General features: G+C 36.2%; 2 protein-coding genes across 7 annotated transcripts in view; one reads left to right on the top strand and one right to left on the bottom strand.

Annotated features, from left to right (window-relative positions):
* MACROD2 (mono-ADP ribosylhydrolase 2) overlaps positions 1-17,934 on the bottom strand; it is a 1,988,024-nt gene that overhangs the window by 1,694,694 nt on the left and 275,396 nt on the right. The window lies entirely within an intron of this gene.
* On the top strand, positions 71-13,698 carry FLRT3 (fibronectin leucine rich transmembrane protein 3). 4 transcript variants are annotated; one of them, XM_081255704.1, is made up of 4 exons: positions 192-279; positions 8,388-8,591; positions 8,934-9,145; positions 10,150-13,698. In XM_081255704.1, the coding sequence occupies exon 4, from the start codon at positions 10,193-10,195 to the stop codon at positions 12,140-12,142; it is 1,950 nt and encodes a 649-aa protein (XP_081111830.1). In that variant the 5' UTR covers positions 192-279; positions 8,388-8,591; positions 8,934-9,145; positions 10,150-10,192; the 3' UTR covers positions 12,143-13,698. The 4 variants fall into 4 exon arrangements, with proteins under 4 accessions (XP_081111831.1, XP_081111830.1, XP_081111829.1 ...); XM_081255703.1 differs by lacking the exon at positions 8,934-9,145; XM_081255702.1 differs by having other exon boundaries at positions 8,388-9,145.

Raw genomic sequence — 17,934 nt, 5'->3', positions numbered from 1 at the left:
CCCACCTATGACATCACCCCCTTCTTCAACCACTGCGAGGTGAAGCTTTAACTTCAGACTTGGAGGTGGGCTGTGCAGTAAACTGGAATGCTGTCCCTTGCTCGCTCCTCAGTGGAGGCGTGATCCGAACAGGACCAGCTCAGCCTGCAGCTGCCGTTGGCTTTGTGTGGACTGGACGCCGAGCTGGGCAGAGGGGGAGGGTTATTACTCCAATTCCCAGGCAGTGGAATTACAGTTAGAGCGGCAGAACATATGGGATTGCTTTTTCTCGCCTTCCCGGTAAGTGTTTCCCATGTTTTTCCTTATGATTGTCCCAGAAAGTTTGCTTGGTTTTACTCGCTAGAAAGAAATTACTTGGTATCATGAGGCATCCAAATACGAACGTTCGCTCTGTCACCAGGACGAGCAATGTATGTGCGTGCAAGCCAGCAAGGAAAAACTGGACTGTTACAGCCAAATGCAAGAAGTTTCTTGAAACCTTTCTTTCATTAAAAAAAAAAGAAAACTGACGATAAATGGCTATTTTCTGTCTCGTGTCATTGCTATTTGAAAAGAGCCTTATAGAAAACATTAAGTTGGAAAGTTAAATGTTAGATGCTAAAGAGGCAGATATTTTCACAGAGAGGAAAGCGAAAGGTCTTGCTAACTTGGTGTGTACTGTATGTGTGGTATGATCACCAATTGCTGCTTTTACAACTGTGAAAGAAAATCAATAATCCCTCAGCCCATGAGTACGCAGTACATGAAAAGCATACATCTTGCTCACAGCCAGCCCAGCTACTCCTGGAGACTTATGTGCCTCTGGAAGGATTAACAGCTACACCTAGATTTTAAAGCTTGCACTGCTATCCTGCCAGAGCTGTTTCAAGCATTTCAGGCTTGCAAATCTCAACTAGTGGATTCAACTCCGAGGAGGGGGAGACTGTCTTACAAACCATATCCCCTCTCCAGAAGAACGCCAAAATCCATTGCTTGGGCAAATGTAGTATGTGACTAGCATAGTAATTGGCAAAGTCTACTCAGAAAAACTAACAAAGCTCAGCCTGGAAGTTAAGCCTGATGTATGCAGGGATTTCAGTGTGGCAGGGGGTAAAAAATGAGTAGAGCCCTCATCAAGTGAGATGTGCAGAGTATCCATTCACTTGCAACTTATAATGGGAAAATCTTATATTGAAAGAAATATTTTTATACAACAAAGCTTTCCAAAAGTAGTTAAATGTATCTTCTCAAGAAAAATTTTTTTCAGTGAATTAGATCTGAAACAAAATGGTTGCATAGAGGTAAAAAGTACAACAGGCCTATATTTTCTCAACATCTGGGGGTTTGATTGTTATTTACTTATTGAGGATTTAAAAGATTTTTAAAAAGCCTTGATATGTGCCAATCATGGAACCAAATTCTCCAATGGTTTTAACAATTAACTATTTTAAATTTTCTTAATAAATCTATCTGCTCTAAAATGCACACATATGTTCCTTCGTTATAGCAGGAAACAACATGAATAAAGCCACTAGAAAAGTACTTCAGTTGTAGCGATGTCTTTCATTTATCCCCGACAACATAGGAATATCCTGACCAGCATAAACATAAAAGAATGAATTTGTCTGTTTTCACATAGGACCACTTATGCCTGCCCCAAAGTGACAGATGACAGATACCCATCTCTCTTGAAATGAGTAAAGAAAGAAATGAACCTTTTAAAAGTACTACAAAATATTAATATCACCGCTACTACTAATATTAATAATAATATGCCAGGTTTTAATCTATAAGAAGATTAAATCAGATATGCCACTTAGTTTGCAGATATATGTATGTGTATACACAACATATACACACACATACACAAACACATACATATATTAGCCTGAAATAAAAAACAGCGTTACAAAAACATGATTGCATGTATTTAAGTAGGAAAAGCACATCTAATTTCTCTTTTAAATAGAGCACTGCCAAAAATATATCTAGTCCAAGGATCAGAAAAGATATTATTGAATGAATAAACATAATGAATTCACTAATATTGTGTATAATACTGTGAGTTATTAATTAGGCCATATAATACTATCAGTTATTAATTGGGCTTTTCATCCCCCGCATTTTAACTCAATTATGGTTAGGTTCAAAATACCCAATTAAACACTTCCTAAACATTAACGTCTGTGGAGTATATAACTGGGTAGCAAGTAAAGTTTTTACAAAAAGAAGAAAAACAGTAAGAAAATTAGTCATAACTGAATGTGGCAGTAAAATAGAAGGTATGTTTCTTTTGTTTTCAAGTGTTAATTAAGGAGCCTCCAATTCCATCAAAACTTTTTCAGAGCTAAATGAAGCGGTGTGAAATAAATTTGGGTGAAATCTTGTGGCTGTCAGACTTTGTTAGCAAGCTATTAATTATCTTTACCCCAGTTTCTTCTCTAGACTATATTGCCCAATCAAATAGAAACTCCAATTACATTCAGCACCTCCTGCCTAGGGACACAAGACCCTAAGGGACACTCTGTCTCCTGATGAAAAATACAATTTTCATCTTTAAACATGCAAGTGCACTGCAGAGAGATTTGTCTCTGCTTTTCTTGGCCACACACACTAGGGCTTCCTCCTCTTTCTGAATTATTTTGAACAATTTTAAACCCTACAAAAATCAGTAGCAGAGAACTTGCCTTGTATTAATGTTATATAAATGTTACTTTATGTTTTTATTCTAGATATGCCAAATGTTCAAACCAATATTAAATTAAATCTGGTCATTAGAAAAAAAAATTGGTTTAAAACTGCCATTTCAGTGGATCTTAACTTTTCCCCCTATTTTTAAGGTGGGTGGGCTACACAACAAAGAATGTGTTTAATGCCAAGATCCAAGACTAACAAAATTTTTGATTAAACCCCCTTAAATATTCTATTATTCAACCAGTTTATTTTAATAGTATTATAAATAATTGTTGACAGTCAAATGAAGACCACTATAAATGAAGTCAACGAGGGAAATAAGATTCAGTAAATTTTTCAGAGCCTGTAACTTCTTCCCTCCTTTTCTCCTCAGTCCCCCTTGCCTCCTACCCCCACCTTTTGCCCCAGAGGCCTTTACTGTTCTTCTCAACGGGAGGCTTTGTTGTAATTAAACCAGAGGAAAACTGGCTGGCTGCAGCCAACATCTGACTTAGGGCTTCTGAAAGCAGTGTTCTGGTAGAGTGTACCACCCCCCAGCGGGCAAAAACTCTACAGTAAATCTCTAAGCAGTATTAATTCTCCAAAGTGCATTTTTCTCTTCAGAGCATAAAAAGGGCCGTTTCTCGACTCTTTCTAACATTCCACCATTTCAAAAACTTATCACAAGTCAACAAACAAATTTCCATCAAAGAGATGGTTTGTAAATGTCTTCTGCAAAAAGCCTTCTGCCGCTTAAGAACCGAAATAGGAATATACATTTCAGAAAGCATTTTCCAGTTTCAGAACGCAGATCAACATCGCTAAATTTGGTAAAACATCACACTAAAAAACAGTCTGAAAGTCATGTTTATATTGCATAGGAGAGCAGGTTTCAAGACTTTGACTTGTCTGTTGACAAGAACACCAGAGAAAACAGATTTTAAGTAAAAAAGAACGAAATGTAATCTAAGCAGCAGCTAAAGTTGCATTTGTTTAACATATGCATAATCTCTTTTCCTAGCCCCCAAATCAAGTGTCAGGAATGTATAAAAAGCTCTCTCCAGGTATTAGTCTGCTTAAATGAGAGAAAGGAGAAATTGCTCTCTCTTGATGAGACAATGACAGCTTTTGTTCTTTATTCTTTCACTTTTCACGTGCACAAGTTACCGTGGCAACTTTGAAAAGAAAACCCAGAGACCACATTTGGTTAAATACCATTTTTAAAGTGTGCCACTGGACTGTGGATTGATCAGTTTATGTGTTGATGATTTTCTTCCTCTTCATTTGGTTTAAATCAACAACACTCAACTCTGACATGAAAAAAACAAGGTGTTTTTTAGGATTATGGATGTTATCATCCAGCCCAGTGCTTGGCACACAGTAGACCCAAATATTTGTTCTACTAGAGTATGGAAACTTGAATATTAGAAATTTAAAGCATATCAACCAAATTGTACTCACAGCATTTCAAGTTTGCAGTGGGAAAATGTGGTTTAACAAAGATAAGCATAGTTTTAATTGCAGTTGCTTAAAAGTCAATGCAAACTTAAAGCTTGTCCCCTGCCCCAAGCTCTCTACTGCTCACCTTTACCAACCTCTAAATTAATATCTTATTCATTCTTATAAGCCATGGTTTTCTAACTCGTTTAGTCTGGCTTAATATCATAAAGGAAGCAGCTTTCACTATGATGAAAGATAACATCCCAGTTTGCCTTTTTCTTTTAAGGATGCTCAGTTTAACTTTATAAGCCAAAACAAATGAAGCAGAATTAGATTCATTTATCACAAACCTATTGGGGAAAAGAACCAGTAACATAAAAGGAGAAAGTAAAAATACTTTGCTTTGGAACTTTCATCCCCTACTTGCATAAATGAAACAAACCTTACAGGCCAGAAAAGGCACACTTGCTTCTCTGCCTCTCAGCAAACCCTTCAGACTTCATGACTCTCAAGAGGAGAGTTAGAGGTCCTTCTGCTTGCCTGGCATTAAACAAAAGAATTGGAACTTTCCTGAAATCTGATGATCGTGGAAAATTTAACTACCAGACAGGCTGCTTAGAAAGCATTTTGCTGTCACTATCAACTAACCTGATGTACTCCAGTTTTTCAGTTTAACCATACACGTAGTTTATTTGAAATACCATTTGTCATTACAAAGACTTAGCATTCATAGGTTGATCATTTTGTTGAGCTTTCTAGCAGCAATTTAAACCTTCATGAATAAATTACTTTCCTAATACTCCAAATTATGATTGTATAAATTCCAGTTTACCTAGAAGTATTCACAGACTTGGATAAATTTGAGTAAGCATACGTCTTCAATCTCAAGGTTTTACTCAAAATAATAATGCAATTAACTTTGATTAAGAGTTCTACATGCCTTTCTACTTTTAGATTTAATATTTTTAAAAGTTTCCCAGAGAGTTAAGAGACCCTGATGTGAGGCAAAGCATTAAAAAGAAACGAAAATCTCAAAACTCTATACTCGATTTAAGATTTTTTTTAAATGAGCAATGATTTCAAATCAAAGTCAATTTAAATCAAAGGGAGCAAATAAAGGATTTAGGAAGTTAGCACTATCAACATATAATCTTAATCTAAGTGATCAAAACATGAGAAATACCTTGTCATCTCAAACATTCCCGCCTCCAAAATATTGTAGTAGCAAAAAAGGAATCATATAAACATGTAGATTACCTCAAGTTCTTGACTTTATTTAAATGCCAGTTTTCTATTCAGATACAACTTCTTCAATTATGTTAGTTTTCTTAAACTATCTCAAAATGAGAGCATCTTTATCTATTTACATTCTTTTAAGTAGATCATGGAAATCAACTGGAGGCTTCTTGCAGACGTGATTACATTATAAATGCATTTTTAAAAATCCACAAATTTATTTATAAAGATAAACTGAATAGTAAAATCCATATTAAAACTCTGATTTACCAGTGAGGTGATTATGTTTTTCTTCTTTTTGCTACAGTTCTACAGACTAGATACTGAAGCAATGATACAATTTAAAAAAAATTTTAAACATTCCTTTAAATAACCAGGGCTCCATTTATGTTTTCCCCCAAGTTACCCCATTAACAATATTTTTCTAAAATATCGATTCCTTTTTGTTCAGAAGTAATGGCCTCTTTCAAGCCTATGCAGACATAAAGCCTCTGAAGTCAATGTTGTGGAAACCAGGCCACAGTGTCCATGCCAGTGGGGATCATTTTTCTTTTCATCAGTCACATTCGACTACAATGTCTTTATGTGCGTGAACATGTAGAGCCAGCTCAGAAAGAGGGAAGTCTAAGCATGGGGGCAGGATCACCTATTTTAGATGGAGAGACCATTACAGCCTCTAATATGCAAAATAAAACAAAACTCTTTAGCACTATAGTTTTTTAATATAAAAGGTCAGGAGAAGATATAAAATATGAGGTATAAAACACAATCAAGCATGCATTGAACTGTTTGAGCTTAAGTAAAGGGAGTAAGAACTTGTGAGGGAAGCTTCATTTTTCAAAGAGTATCCTTCTCTCCAGAGAAACATGCTTTATATTTTTGCCTTTTGTTTTAATGCAGTCTGGGGAGAAAAGAATGGCATTTTCCAAGAATTTAATGAGATTTCAGGCTTTCTGTTAATCCCACATTATTACCACTATTGTATTAATGGCAATGTGAGTTTGCATATCAAATAGAGCAGAGGAAGCAGTTTCACAAATGTAAAACAGAAAAATAAACAAATTAATCTTCCTTCTTTTCACACCAATTTAGAATATTTTTTCTTTCTCTGGGTTAAAAATGTGAAAATCAATACATATTCTTGGAGCTTGAACTGGTGAAATACAGCTCAGCTACAAGCTTTAGCTCTGGTTATCATTATGATCATCACCTTGCACATACTCTAGGCTGACCAACAATTTTTAAATTCCCATTCGTCAGATTAATCTTTTCAACTTTAGAGTATGTCCTGGTGTACGAGAAATAGCCAGCTATTGGCAACATTTTAAGCAGGTTCTCACCTGTGATTTTTATAATGGTTTTGATTAGTTTTTAATGCAGTTCAACAAAAGTAACTGTTTTTTAAATGGCTTTAATTTTTTTCTTAAATTTACCAAATTACTTTATATGTTGAATAATTTTCAAGCTTAGAAAACATTTACAGAAGATACTTTTTAAAGTAACATTGTAATTATAACTTCACAGCTTGCTTTTCCATTTTCACATACCAAGAAAGTAACAGTTTTCAAGAAAATACTCCACTGAAATTCAACAATAATGAGCAAAACCCTAAAGGCATCAGTGTAAAACCTCACATTAAACAATAAATCACTTAAACTTTCCTTTGTGGGCACTTTGCAATATTCACTAGAGACTACTTTATCCATCTGCTAACTCCTATTTTTATTGCAAGTTGCCTAAATAATAAATTAAATGTATCTGTAATTTTTTTTCAGTTTCCTTCTGTTAATGCAGTCTATTAGTGTTGATATCTGGTGACAAACTAAAAGAAATCGAACTTTCAAAGAGAAGCAGAAACACAAATTTTGGCCTTATTTAAAATTCACTTTCAGTACTGTTTGAATTCTGGAACAGATGCTATCCTTGTTGGATGCTAGGTAATTACTGGGGGAGAAGCAAATTGCTTCTACTTTCAGGGTCAAATATTTCCATGATACCGTAATGAACCCTACTTGTATAGAAAGCCCCTGAGTGGGTGACCTTGCGTAACAGATACTGATCCTACCCACCTCCCCTGTCCACCCCAAAAAATCGTCATGCATATTAGATAATGAACAAAGCAGTCATCATTAAAATCATGAGTCTCTTTGGTAAAGCCTTAAGCCCTTTCAGAAGTGAAAAAGACAGTCATTGGAAATTGGCATGTTCCTGTTTGAACCTAGAGAGAAATGCCTTGTCAGCTTTTGATATGCTTTCCTAACAGTCATTACAAGGAGACATTGAAATAGCTTCCTTTCTGTCCCAAATACAGTTTCTCAAGTTCAGTTTGCTAAAAATTGTATTCTCCTGAAAAAAAATACTATGACTTGAACTTCTGTGCTGCCTTTTGGCCAACAATACCTGAGTAACTAGAGTTTCAAGATCATCAACTAGCCCTTAAAAACACCTCTAAGGAGGAAGGTCATAGTGTCCACATTCTGCAATTGGGAAAATTGAGGCCTGCAGGAAGAATTAAACAGGGCACTGAGCAAATCAAAAGAAACGCTTCTAAAGCAAACCCTTTTCAACTCTTTAAATTGTAGATTGTATGACTTTGAAAACTATGTTCAGAAATGTCTAAAACGTTACCATGGCATTTCTGTCAAAAATCCTTGTTATGTCTTTGTTCACCTCTTTGACGTGTACTTGTTTTCTTCTTTTTAAACATTTTATAATTTTATATCTAAGATTTAAAAGTGAACTTTTAAAGATTGGCCTGACCTGAATTCAAAATCCATGGAAGGGGCTTACTGCCTCTTGAATAAAGCTTTGCTTCTGATTTGTTGAACAATCAGTTAACAACTGAAATTATCTATTTGGTGACAATCTCAACTTTGGCTTCCACTTTATTTATATAAACGGGAAGTAAAAGACAAAGAGGTCATCTTATCCCTTTGCAACAACTAGTATGACAAAAGATGTGTTGCTTGAAGAAAGAAGTGAAGTTAAATTTCTAGGAAATTTCTCTAGTGTGTTAACGTTCATTGTTAATAGTTCATTAAAACATTTTACTTTCACAGGAGATGCTCAGACCCAGTGCATTTCAAGGAACAGAAACATAAAGGAAATCTAGTATGCTTCCTTTTTTTTTCCCATGAAGAATATTTGAATTAAGTTTTTTTTACCTCTTGAAAGAATACCTGTTCTTTCATAACCTGTGACTGCACCAGCTATTCTGAGAAAGCAGCAAGAAGCAAAAGCTGGAAATAGCTATTTCACAGCAGGTAATCACACCTCAGGATGTAGCTACTGTACAAAGTTTATACTTGGATAATACTGGATGGGAATAAAGGTGGGGGGTAACTGCCTGAAAAACCTATTACTATACAGGTCTTAGCATCATGAATGGCTTTCTTCATGAGGATCTGAAGTTACTATCTCTGACCACATTGCACAGAAGAGCCAATAAGAATTTCAAAGAGAGCAGTTTCCACTAAGGGAATTAAGCTACACAAAAGGAACCTTCACACAGAAACTCTATAAGAAAGAAAAAAAAATACATAGGAAACCATGTGTTCTACATAGTAACAGGAAACTGAATTGTTTCTGGTCCCCACTTTAATAAGCTTGCCCACCACGCTGAACCGCAGCTGGAATGTTCATTGACAACAGCAAGCCTGATCTGGAGGTGTGTGCGGCATAGGATTACTTGAATAAACACTGAAGAATATTTCCAAGGACTAAACAAGAGTTTATAAGTCCCAGCCCCTCACCAGGAAAATAATATATGCGCATTGGATTTTCACTCACGCAAAATTTACCCACATCGTTCAATAAGGTAGGAAAAATATTAAAGTATTTTATTTTCATGCCTGAAATTATAAAGGCTAATTAATACCTAAAGGTGCTGAAGAAATTATATTACACAATAGATCAGTACAAATCTATAATTCTCCAGCCATGGAGAATGTTGAATAATATTTTAGATTAGAACTTGAAGAAAGATAAATGCATTGTGAAAACATGTTATGAGATAGAATGTAATGAAAAATGTTCATAAAGCCATTAAACCATGTAGTACAAAACATACAATAAAACGGGAGAAAGAAAGAGCTAGTTTAACATGAAATGGAATTTTCCACTTAGATTAGCTAGATGTATTAGCTGTATGTCTTTCCTTCCTTAAAGTAAATGAAAAAGATTCCTTCTGATTTTCTTGCTAGAAATACCTATCTCACATGTTTAATATTAATAATCAAAGAAAAATAACATCAATAATCAAAGCAAACACTTGGCTTTACTGGGATTCAGGATCTCAAGAGATTTGTAACTATTCCTGAATAGTAAGAGAATAGATTTTTTTGACTACACCTTTCTACAGTTGTGCAGTCTACCTAATAGAAAGCAGATATAAAATTTTTGCTCTTAAGAACAGTAACATTATTATCTTTAAATATAACAAATCATATTCATATGTGTCAATTCATTATGAATATTAAGAAAAAATGAGAAATCTGACTAGCTTGATCAATGACTGGCTACAAAACTGATATAAAGTATTATGAAAATGCTTTAGAATATTCAATAAAACTAATTATATTTAACATTTCAAAGTCAGATAGATTTGGGACTTAATACCAGAAACATTTAAGGTAAAAAGATTATGTGATTGTGTTCATTGTTAGCTAGCAATAAAACCTAAGCATGCAAAAAAAAAAAATTAACTAATAAAAGTGATTATAGATGTTGCAGTTTCCACATCTATTTTGAATACCATTTTAAATACGCTGGCCTGATGATTTTCTTTTTTTTTTTTTTTTTTCTTAACTCACTTCATTTTAGGGCTCTGAAACTACCTTGTGTAAAGACCTCAACACTGCTGACCATGATCAGCCCAGCCTGGAGCATCTTCCTCATCGGGGCTAAAATTGGGCTGTTCCTCCAGGTGGCACCACTATCAGTTATGGCTAAATCCTGTCCATCTGTGTGCCGCTGTGATGCCGGTTTCATTTACTGTAATGATCGCTTTCTGACATCCATTCCAACAGGAATACCAGAGGATGCTACAACTCTCTACCTTCAGAACAACCAAATAAATAATGCTGGGATTCCTTCAGATTTGAAAAACTTGCTGAAAGTAGAAAGAATATACCTATATCACAACAGTTTAGATGAATTTCCTACCAACCTACCAAAGTATGTAAAAGAGCTACATCTGCAAGAAAATAATATAAGGACTATCACTTATGATTCACTTTCAAAAATCCCCTATCTGGAAGAATTACATTTAGATGATAACTCCGTCTCAGCTGTTAGCATTGAAGAGGGGGCATTCCGAGACAGTAACTATCTCCGGCTGCTTTTCCTGTCCCGTAATCATCTGAGCACAATCCCCTGGGGTTTGCCCAGGACTATAGAAGAACTCCGCTTGGATGATAATCGCATATCCACCATCTCATCACCATCTCTTCAAGGTCTCACTAGCCTAAAACGCCTGGTTTTGGATGGAAACCTGCTGAACAACCACGGTTTAGGTGATAAAGTTTTCTTCAACCTAGTCAACTTAACGGAACTGTCACTGGTACGGAATTCCCTGACTGCTGCACCAGTAAACCTTCCAGGCACAAACCTGAGGAAGCTTTATCTTCAAGATAACCATATCAATCGGGTGCCCCCAAATGCTTTTTCTTATCTAAGGCAGCTGTATCGACTTGATATGTCCAATAACAACCTAAGTAATTTACCTCAGGGTATCTTTGATGATTTGGACAACATAACCCAATTGATTCTTCGCAACAATCCGTGGTATTGTGGGTGCAAGATGAAATGGGTGCGTGACTGGTTACAATCACTACCTGTGAAGGTCAATGTGCGTGGGCTCATGTGCCAAGCCCCTGAAAAGGTTCGGGGAATGGCTATCAAGGACCTCAATGTGGAACTGTTTGATTGTAAGGACAGCACAGTTGTAAGCACCATTCAGACAACCACTGCAACACCCAACACAGTGCATCCTGCTCAAGGACAGTGGCCAGCTCCAGTGACCAAACAACCAGACATGAAGAACCCCAAACTCACTAAGGATCAGCGAACCACGGGGCACCCAGCAAGAAAAACAATTATCATTACTGTGAAAGCTGTCACCTCTGACACAATTCATATCTCTTGGAAACTTGTCCTACCTATGACTGCTTTAAGACTCAGCTGGCTCAAACTGGGTCACAGCCCAGCGTTTGGATCTATAACGGAAACAATTGTAACAGGAGAACGCAGTGAATACTTGGTCACAGCCCTGGAGCCTGATTCGCCCTATCGAGTCTGCATGGTTCCCATGGAAACCAGTAACCTCTACCTATTTGATGAAACTCCTGTTTGTATTGAGACTGAAACCGCACCCCTTCGAATGTACAACCCTACAACCACCCTTAATCGAGAACAAAAGAAAGAACCTTATAAAAACCCCAATTTACCATTGGCTGCCATCATTGGTGGGGCTGTGGCCCTGGTGACCATAGCCCTTCTTGCTTTAGTGTGCTGGTATGTTCATAGGAATGGGTCACTCTTCTCAAGGAACTGTGCATACAGCAAAGGGAAGAGAAGAAAGGATGACTATGCAGAAGCTGGCACCAAGAAGGACAACTCCATCCTGGAAATCAGGGAGACTTCTTTTCAGATGCTACCGATAAGCAATGAACCCATCTCAAAGGAGGAATTTGTAATACACACCATATTTCCTCCTAACGGAATGAATCTGTACAAAAACAATCACAGTGAAAGTAGCAGTAACCGAAGCTACAGAGACAGCGGTATTCCAGACTCAGATCACTCACACTCATGATGCTGGAGGACTCGCAGCATACTGTGTTTTGGTTTTTTTAAACCTAAGGGAGGTGATGGTAGGAACCCTGTTCTACCGTAAAACACTGGAAAAAGAGACTGAGAAAAGCAATGTACTGTACATTTGCCATATAATTTATATTTAAGAACTTTTTATTAAAAGTTTCAAATTTCAGGTTACTGCTGCGATTGATGTAGTGGAGAAGCCTGAACACAATTCTATATTTTAGTACTTTTTAGTAATTTGTACTGTATTTTCCTTGAAAATATTGAAGTTATAAATCATTTACTTTGTGTTCTACTGAGTAAGATGACTTGTTGACTGTGAAAGTGAATTTTCTTGCTGTGTTGAACAATCAGAACTGCGTTCACATGAGATCCTTGTAGTATAAGCACAGGCCATTTTTCACTTTGGTATTAATAAAATGTAAAAAAAAAACTGGCTGAATGAGAAAAATTAAATTTCAAAAGGTAGTTATGAAATAATGTTCCAATTATTAAATTTGTATTCCAGTGGTATTCAATCATCAAAATATGTGAAGTAATGGGCAATATCAGACTTGCTGCATAACTCCATTTTTATCCTAAGCAAATTAGATATCCTTAAGAAAGTAAACATATCTTCTGAACTGAATCCATCAGCTGGCATAAAAGGAGTGTGAAGTCTGCTGTTGTTAATGCCTTGTTAACAAAGCTTTGAGAATAAAGGACTTCACAAAAACAATAATGTAAGCGTGCTTCCAGGTTAGGGGGAAATCTGTACTTAGGAAAACATGAAAACTTAGACTCGCATAGTGTAATGAACACAAATCTCAGAATTGCATTCTGGTTTTGCCTATACCATCCTGATTTTTGAAAAGTCAACTCTAAAGACACAATTGTTCATGTTTATGATGTTTTTATCATAAAGGATGTCAAAAAAAACCTTACACACATTAAAAAGGTAGCATAACCATAAGCAATTCCCCTCAGCAATGAAGAGAAAGTAGTACTTTAAATGAGAATTTAAAAGAAAAATAAATACTAGAAAATAAACTTAGATCTGGTTTATGTGAAACATTTTAACACTGCACATAAACGTTCAATTTACGTTCACAATGATCAAGAATACTGCCCATTACTGTCACAGTTTTCCAGATATTACATAATTAACTTGTAATGTAACATTTCTTTCCAGCTTCCTACTGAATTGTGAGCTATTACTTGTTTAAAAACCTCATCACTTTTCTGTTGCCATGATTTTTTTTTTTCCAACAAAAAACCAAAGTGCATTGTACGCCCTTTGGCCAGTCTTGTATGTGCCTTGATCCAACGCTACATGTATTCAGCTTTTAAAGCTCGACAAATTTTTCATACTTCCTTAAATATGAAAAATTGTGGTCTTATTGCTGAATAAAACAAAAGAAAGGACAAAATAATTGTGCTTGCTTTTTCGGGATTATGTTACTATCACTAAAGTAGCAAACTGCCCAGCACATTAGTCCTAAGTACCCCCCTGTATTTTTCTAGGCATAAAAATAAATGTTGGCTACAAATAAAAAAATAGCAATATCTTGAGCTTGTGTATCATTTTACTTAAGGGTTCAGCGTTTCATGCATAAACGAATATCCTAACAGTCTTTTGGAATACTCTTACAGAAAACTTCAGAAGTGGTTTTGTGACCTTTCAGTCTTTGTACAGTGCTACTGTTGTCCTGGCTGATATTTTAAGGTGGTTTTTGAAAAATTAATATTTTTTAAAATAGCTTTTTGGTAGTATGAGTTGGCATCGGAGGATCTGATATCTCAGATTTACCACTTACTAGGTATGTGAAAACAAACCATTTACTCTCCTTAGCTTAGTTTCCTTATCTATCCAATGGGGCTATTAATACCACCCACCTCACAGGGTTGTTGTGAGGATTAAATGAGACAATGTGCTTGGAAACTGTACAATGTTCAACAAAATACAAGTTACTACTATTATGGTCAAGCAGAGTAAGCCATGTGTTCCCAGTGGTTTGTTACATATCGCTGCTTCTACTACTCTGCTAACAAATATCTCCAACTGCCTATGAAACCTCATTTATTCACTTGCCATCTTCAAATGTTTCTCAATACTTTCTCTTTTGACTCCCTGTTAAGGACAGTTGTTTTCTAGGGATAACTTAGCAAAGAAAATGTGATTAACACCGGATACAGGGAACATTTTCTGAAGGAAGTTTGATTTTGCTTCCACAGGTTTTGAGTAGTTTAGCTACAAGCTCTGCCAGAAGTCAGGGAAAGGGTTGGATGGTTCCATAAAGTCCCTATAAATCTGTGAGTTTATAAAAAGTCAAAAGCCAGGACTATTTTCCAGTTAGTATACCTTTCATGAGCACAGAAAATTTTATGTGTTCTGATACATGCATTTTAATTTTTTTACCTGGGATAAATCAGAAATATGTTTTACACTAGCAAATAGAGAAAGCACTGAGAGGGTAAAAGTTTATTCTTTTACCTAGGCTTGCTATGAAATCCAAATACTTTGCTGAAATATATATATACTTTCAATAAATGACAAAACACAAATCTCCACCTTAAGGGACACTAAATTAATTATGGAGACATATACATCTATCCCAAGCTAAATATTCACAAATTTTACTGATCAGGTACTAACAAAGAAAAATGTAGGAAAAAAAAATTCAATTCTGAATATGTAGCTTATACATTTAACAAGAATACAATGGGGAAGCTACAAAAAAATTGAGGGAAAAATCACTCCCCTGCTGAACATTTGACAAAAATCAAAAATTGTTTTTGGATGCAGGCACTTGTAATTGCATTAAATCACTGCACTTACACTCTCGTTCCCTATTAAGAACAACACTTTGTTCTTTCAGTGAGGCCTATTTATTAAAAGTATTCCCCTGCGCCAAAGGGACTAGTAAAAAACTCTGCTTTGCTAACCACGTTTTCTGAGTAAAGCACATTTTATAGGTACATGCCAACATGACAGTTTTCATGAGGAGTCCGAAGAGACCCGAGTGCTTTAAAGCACCTGAAGTGTGGGTGTTAAAAAGGAACCAATCCACCACTGAATTCACTTTAAGATTAGCTCATCTGCCCCTGAAAACAGTAGTGGCATTTACAATTCTAATTCCTTTCTCCTACTTAGCATGATTAGCAAATCTTAATTTAGCATAGTGTTGGAATTAAAACTATTGTACTTTATGCTTTTGGACTATTGAGTAAATTAGCAAAAAAAACCCAAAACTCATGGTTATCAATCACTTTCTTAAGAACTTCAAAGTTCTTTACAAAAAAACTCTCAACAGCCAATGACCTTTACTGAGTGGTTTCTATATTATAAAATAGTAGGAGCTTTGCCTTCAAGAAAGCGTGCTGTCTAGGGGTTGTAAGGCATTAAACAAATAATCTAGTGAAAGTTATACTGTGACTGCAGTACAGACATAATAATTACATCTATTTGGATGGATCAAGGAAGACCTCATGAAGGAGGTAAAACAAAACTAGGGCTGGTATTGAAAGATAGGAAGGTATTTAAGGAGAAAGCAAGAAAAACAGATACTGGCCATGGAGAGGAAACGGTGAACAAAGTCATGGAGGTTGGAAAACAGTCGCAGTGCTTCTCGATGCTGGCTTTGGTCAGGATCACTTGGGGAGGCTCTTTATTAATTTAACCAGGCCACAAACCAGACCTACTAAATTTAAATCTCCCAGGTTAAGTTTGAGTATTTATATACTTTTAATTCCAAAGGTGTTTCTGCTGAGGTTGAGTACCACTGATTTAGGAGGTGTTTGTGGAAAGGCCAATAGTCAGCTGAAACACAGGGTCCATGAAGGAGATAAAGCTGGACACATTTTTTTAATGTCAGGCTTTGTTATATTGTGTTAAGTGTGTTAAATTCCAAGCTGAGAAGTCTTCATGATATTCTTTGGCAATGGTTGTTAAGCAGGTGCATAAATAATCAATACTTTAGGGACATTTTGTAGAAATAAAGAATATTGCATGAAGGATAAAGAAGGAGAAACTGGGAGTAAGAAGACAAGTTAGACATCTATGCAGTATTCCAGGCAAGAGGAAATAAGAGCCTGAACAGTGAAATAGGGTTTTTAAAAAAGGTGTAATTCAAAAGATACAGGAAAGGTAGAATTTCTAGGAATTGGAAACTGAAGAAAGAATAAAAATTGAAGACAATTCTCAGCCTGAGTAAGTAAAATGTTGGTGAGGCAATTAATAATGATGGAAAATACTGGAAAAGCAAATGTCAGAGTATTTTGTATATAATGAGTTTGAATAGGTGACCATATGCACAGTACAGGTTTACACTGGCTGATTATTAGTAATTCCGTCTTTGCCTTCCATAGTGACTGAATTTAGATGATAAATTATAATCATTGTAGGTTTAAAGTACTTTTACGTTACCCCTCTGGAAATGTCTACCAGGAAGTTGGAAATGAGGGTGTGAGGACAGATCTTCGGCATCAAGGAAGGGAATCCACATCTAACAGCTTATTATTAAAGTTGAGAGGATGGATGAGATCACCATCAGAATGCGAGCAGAGAAAGAGAGAAAAGAGACAAAGGAACGCCTACGCTTTGTAGGGACAGAAGAGGGAAGAGGAATACAAAAACGAACAAACAAAAAAACTGGAGTCACAAAGGGGAAAGATCATTTTGAGAAGAAAATATAATGAAATCAAGGAACTAGAAACATTTTTTAAAGGAGGATGTCAAAAAGGTAGTCAGGAAGATAGACTTGGAAGAGGAAACTAATTATGAAAAAAGAGGAGACCATCAGGGATTTTGAAGCAGTGTCAACAGAGTAAGGAGGCAAAAAGTCTGTGTGATGTTGGCAGGATAATGAGAGATAAAGAAAGCAGAAACAATGATTAAGTCTACTCTTTAAGAAGTTTGGAGGTGAAGGGATCTTGCTTGGTCGGTCATGTCGAGGATCAAGAGAAATAAAAAAGAAGTGAATGCCAGGAAGGATATTTACTGACCTCAGGAATGAGATAGAGTTAGGAATCTACAATGAGGACAGGGAGCATATTTAACAGAAGTGAAGGAAATTGAGATGCACAAGAGGTGTGGTCCAAGTCATGGCTGTGACTCTAAGATGACTGAAGTTAAAGGCTGAGAAGCTGCAGTTTTGGAAGAGTCACCAGTGAGGAGGACACAATCACTCCGAGAGATGGAAAGGATTGGTATGCAGGTAAGGCTTATAAGACAAGCCCTAAGGAAGATGGGGAAATGTCCCAGAGATGAAGAAGAGGAAGAAGATGATGGAATTAGACGATGTCAATGTAAAATAAGAATTTCAAAAGAAAGGATTTTGAATAGTGGTGAAAAACCAAAGTCAAGAAGAGGTTTTTCAGGGGAAGGGAAAAATTTTTTGAAACTCCCTACCTCTATTACAGACCCCTCCCCTTCCCTAGTTGCATCAAATCGTGACAGTAAGAGATGCAACACGTGACAGGGAAGGTGTCATCCTCAGGGAACAGATGTCAATTAATTCAAGGTGGTGGAAAGAATGCTAAGAGAAATGTGAGTAGCATGGGAAGCTGGAACCCAAAAGTAAAGGATTGAAATGGGCTCAGTGGAAGCAGTTAGGATATGGGCCAGAGAGGAGGTCAAAACCTCAGATGGAAAGAGACACAAAGAAGAAAAGGAGAGCAGAGGAGGGCATTGCACCTAGGATTCTAGCAGATGATCACAGTTTAAAAGGATGTTGGTCATGAGAGTCCAGTGGAAACCTCTGTTCTAAATAGTATAGACATTCTGAATGGATGAAAGAAAAAGAACTA

This window comes from Mesoplodon bidens (genome assembly GCF_964165515.1).
Source record: "Mesoplodon bidens genome assembly, chromosome: 15".
Classification (NCBI taxonomy): domain Eukaryota; kingdom Metazoa; phylum Chordata; class Mammalia; order Artiodactyla; family Ziphiidae; genus Mesoplodon; species Mesoplodon bidens.
This window is presented reverse-complemented; position numbering and strand designations above follow the sequence as displayed.

Bases quoted from the DNA above. Each gene is read 5' to 3' on its own strand.
- FLRT3 (XM_081255705.1), top strand. From the start codon at position 10,193: ATGATCAGCCCAGCCTGGAGCATCTTCCTCATCGGGGCTAAAATTGGG.